Consider the following 4,276-nt stretch of genomic DNA (forward strand, 5'->3'; position numbering starts at 1 on the left):
AAATGTTGGAAATAGATCAAAGCATTAGCCTGAAGGCTATGTCTTTTGTGTGAAGCCTTCCACAGAGGCCCTGTAATGCCAGTATTCTCTATGTATTTAAAACTGTCTGGACAATGCAAATGCTCAGGAGGGAGAAGTGTCCTACATTAGTGACTATGCATGGTGCCCCTCCTTTTCTCATTTTCCTTGACCTCTTTGAATAAAACACAAGAGCTTCCTATCTGTAGATCCTAAGGGATTTAGCATACCTCCAGACAAAAATAAAATAAAATAAAATAAAATAAAATAAAATAAAATAAAATAAAATAAAATAAAAGTGAAATGACTCAGGAAGTTGAGTTAAAGTTCTTTATTAGACAGAAGTCATACCCTTGAAGGTGGACATTATTTCATCAAGTTCAGAAGATCGAATTTAGGGAACTAGGTTCTTCCAGTGGTCACCAGAAAATAGGCCATGACCTCAATGGTACTTGTGGGCCAAGGCATTGGCCACACCAGCCACCACCTTCTGAAAGGCAGCCTGCACCTGGGGGTTGAATTCATGGCCAAAGTGGTGGGCCAGCACACACACCAGCACGTTGCCCAGGAGCTGTGGGGAAGATACAGATAGAAAAAATATACATGATTAACAGAGAAATCAAGCTTGGCTTCTGAGAAACTGAGCCAACAATCTTTTTTTTTCCTGCCCATGCTCTAGCCCAAATTGATCTTCAGGTTATCTCCATAGGCAGAAATGAGTAACCATATATGTATGTATACTGTATAGTTTTATTATATATGTTTTATATAATAAGGAACAGATTAATTAGTCTGATGATGGCTGTTTTAGCAACTACTGCTTCCCTACTTCCCTCCTTCTGGTCTACCATCCTCAGATATTCACTTTCCTTTCCTTTCCATTGAGTCTTGATTCCATAAAATTCCAATTATTCTTTAATTCTGAACTGATTTTTGGACTCTAGATGACATCTTGAGCCTCTCCCCTTTGAGGAGCCCTTCCAATCCCCATTTGGAGAGATAGAAAGACTATTCCAAGTGTAGAAGTAGAAGATGAGAGCTAGTATGTATAATTTGGGTACTGAGTAGGGAAAAAAGTTAGGGAGAAAAAGAGAGAAGCAAAGGATAAACTATTAAGTAAGAGTTTGAATAAAAAAAAAACAAGAATGTGAGAAAGGAAACGACGTGGAATACTGAATGAAAAATATAAAACTACATACATTTTGAAAAGCATTCAATGATGATATATTCTAAAGTAAAAAGGAAGCTGGAGGGTGAACAGGTAGGTAAAGGAACCAGAGTAGAAGACTAGAAAGCGAAAAGAAAAAACAAACGGAAGATATCCTAGACTCACCCTGAAGTTCTCGGGATCCACGTGCAGCTTGTCACAGTGCAGCTCGCTGAGCTTAGCAAAGGCGCCCTTGAGGTCATCGATGTTTTTCAGGCCATCACTGAAGGAGTTCAGCACCTTCTTGCCATGGGCCTTCACCTTACTGTTGCCCATAATGGCATCAGCAGAGGACAGGTCCCCAAAGGACTGAAAGAACCTCTGAGTCCAGGGGTAGACAACCAGCAGCCTGAGGGGTGAAAACAGCACAGAGGGACAGAGGGAGTCAGTGCCTGTCAGAAGCCCCAGGGACTGAGCCTTCTCCACCTGCCCAGCATCCATTCACTCTCCTTAGGCCTGCCTTGCAACCTGGATACCAACCTGCCCAGGGCCTCACCGCCAACTTCATCCACGTTCACCTTGCCCCACAGGCCATTGACCAGACCCTTCTCCTCAGCAGTCAGAAATCCCATGTTGTCTGTTTGTGTGGTTGCTAGCGAACACAGTTGTGTCAGAAGCAAGTGTAAGCTGGTACTATCCCTGCTCTTCCTTTTATGCCCAGGCCTGATCTTACCCTCCCTGCTCCCGTGAGCAGATTGGCCCAGGCCTAGGTGTGGTCCTGCAGGGGGAGGTCTGAATGATGACAGCCATACCCGTCCTTCAAATGTTCTAAATGTTTCAAAAGCAAATACACACACACACACACACACACACACACACACACACACACACTGGAATATTACTCCGCCATCAGAAAAGAGTGAAATGTTGCCATTTGCAATAATGTGGATGGAACTAGAGTGTATTACACTAAGCAAAACGAATCAGAGAAAGACAAATACTATATGATTTCACTCACATGTGGAATTTAAGAAGCAAAATACATGGAATGGAAGAAAAAATGAAAGAAGATAGAAACAGAGAGGGGGACAAACCACAAGAGACTCTTAACTGTAGAGAACAAACTGAGGGTTGCTGGAGGAGAGGTTGGGGGGATGGGCTAAATGGGTGATGGGCATTAAGGATGGCACTTGTGTTGAACACTGGGTGTTACATGTAAGTGATGAATCGCTGAATTCTACTCTTGAAACCAATACTATGCTATATATTAACTAAGTTAAATTTGAATAAAATCTTGGAAGAAAAACAAAAACAGAAAACTTTGTAATATATTTGTGAGGTAGGAATTATTATTCCACTTTACAAACAAGGAAATTCATTCTGGGAAATGTTGACTAAACTTTTCGAGGTGATGGGGATGTAATTTGATCTTTTCCTGCTATTCCCAAAGCCCAGGCTTTTTGCTTCTATGCCAGGGGCTTGGGTATTGGAATTTGAAGTAATGGCCACAAAAATGGCTGTGCTCAACTGCCAGCTCCATACAAGAGACTCTCGGCATTTTTTTTTTTTTTTATTTTTGGGACAGAGAGAGACAGAGCATGAACGGGGGAGGGGCAGAGAGAGAGGGAGACACAGGATCGGAAACAGGCTCCAGGCTCCGAGCCATCAGCCCAGAGCCTGACGCGGGGCTCGAACTCACAGACCGCGAGATCGTGACCTGGCTGAAGTCGGACGCTTAACCGACTGCGCCACCCAGGCGCCCCTCGGCATTTTCTGTTCTGAGAATAGGTTTTCCTCTTTTCATTCACCAGACAGGGAACCTGGCTATCATCTGTGACTTCACTACTCTCTACTGCACTCTCTTCCAAGTCCTGCGGTATCTTTGCCACAATGATACCTTACTTTTTTCTTAGTTTAATTGCCCCTGTGAAGTTCGGTCCTTTGCCCTCATTCTAATCACAGCACATTCCTATGGATAGATCCACGTTAGACCCTGTCTTGTCAGTTCTATATCCATGCATGGATCAGTTTCCCTAAAATTCCCTATTCACTATGTTACTCGTGTGTGCAAGAAATTTCACTGGTACTTTGCTTATAATGATAGTTTCTTTTCTGCTTTTTCCTGGCAGCAGTGTCCCTAATTTTATGCCGCTGTGCTGCTTTCAAGGGACTGATTTCTCCTCTGTCACTTAGACCCTGCATTTGTCATTTTCCCACATTAATGGCCTTTTGTCTCCACCAAAGGAATTGGAAACATGTTCCAGGTCACAGAACTAGCAGGTGAGATACAGATTCAAATCAAAGCAGTTACTTCCTATGCCTTAGAGACAGTTCCTCTATTAATACCACTGAAGACACTAGGGAGAGTTTAGAGCATGGTCCTTGCCTAGGTCTCTGGGTAGTCCCATCTGAACTTTATTACAGCTGATAAAAACATGTTTCTTATATTAAATGGAAGCAAAACATAGCACCAAAGAGCTCTGAGCCTATACAGTCCCCTCTGTGAACCCCAACTCACTACAACATTCTTCTTACATTTCTCTAGAGTATCTCCATTCACTCCCTTTTGCTGAAGACATTATTCAACTCGAGTCTACCTTCCCTTCCTAGAAGTACCTTCGTTTGAAGCTACGTTTTTTAAGTTTATTGATTGATTTTGAGAGAGAGAAGGAGACAGAGAGAGGGAGAGAGAACAAGTGGGGGAGGGGCAGAGAGGGAAGGAGAGAGAGAGAATCTAAAGCAGGCTCCATGACTTCAGTGTAGAGCCCAATGCAGGACTTGAACGCACGAACTGTGAGATCATGACCTGAGCTGAAACCAAGAGTTGGATGCTTAACTGACTGAGCCACCCAGGTGCCCAAAGCCACTCTTATCTTGAAGAATCTTATAAGGCTCTCTTTATCCTCCCCAAACTCCTTATTTCAAATAACCCCGTTCCTTATAGGATTGCTTTCTTTTAGCTGAATCAACATAAGAGATAAAGACAGAGAGAGAAGACAAGGATGTTTCTTATAGAGCACAATGTTTATTTTATTTTTATCATATAGCACTTAAGTAAGGGGGCAGGACACTGCCCATCTGCAGGAGATGGACTCTTGGAACACAGGGCCA

At 42.9% G+C, this 4,276-nt stretch overlaps 1 protein-coding gene across 1 annotated transcript; it reads right to left on the bottom strand.

The window, feature by feature from the left end:
- Window positions 1–334: 334 nt before the first annotated feature.
- On the bottom strand, window positions 335–1,864 carry LOC124505508 (hemoglobin subunit beta). The gene is made up of 3 exons (XM_047071474.1): window positions 1,706–1,864; window positions 1,352–1,574; window positions 335–589 (listed from the first exon to the last, which is right to left on the bottom strand). The coding sequence occupies exons 1-3, from the start codon at window positions 1,795–1,797 to the stop codon at window positions 461–463; spliced, it is 444 nt and encodes a 147-aa protein (XP_046927430.1). The 5' UTR covers window positions 1,798–1,864; the 3' UTR covers window positions 335–460.
- Window positions 1,865–4,276: the final 2,412 nt, after the last annotated feature.

Source organism: Lynx rufus, unplaced genomic scaffold (assembly GCF_022079265.1).
Source record: "Lynx rufus isolate CCGP_SWC_20201006 ecotype Redwood Valley unplaced genomic scaffold, mLynRuf1.p SCAF_9, whole genome shotgun sequence".
Taxonomy (NCBI): domain Eukaryota; kingdom Metazoa; phylum Chordata; class Mammalia; order Carnivora; family Felidae; genus Lynx; species Lynx rufus.

Bases quoted from the DNA above. Each gene is read 5' to 3' on its own strand.
- LOC124505508 (XM_047071474.1), bottom strand. From the start codon at position 1,797: ATGGGATTTCTGACTGCTGAGGAGAAGGGTCTGGTCAATGGCCTGTGG. The intron at 1,575-1,705 runs GTTGGTATCCAG...TTCACCCCTCAG, and splicing joins GGCGGTGAGGCCCTGGGCAG to GCTGCTGGTTGTCTACCCCT. The intron at 590-1,351 runs GTGAGTCTAGGA...TCTTCCCCACAG, and splicing joins TGGATCCCGAGAACTTCAGG to CTCCTGGGCAACGTGCTGGT.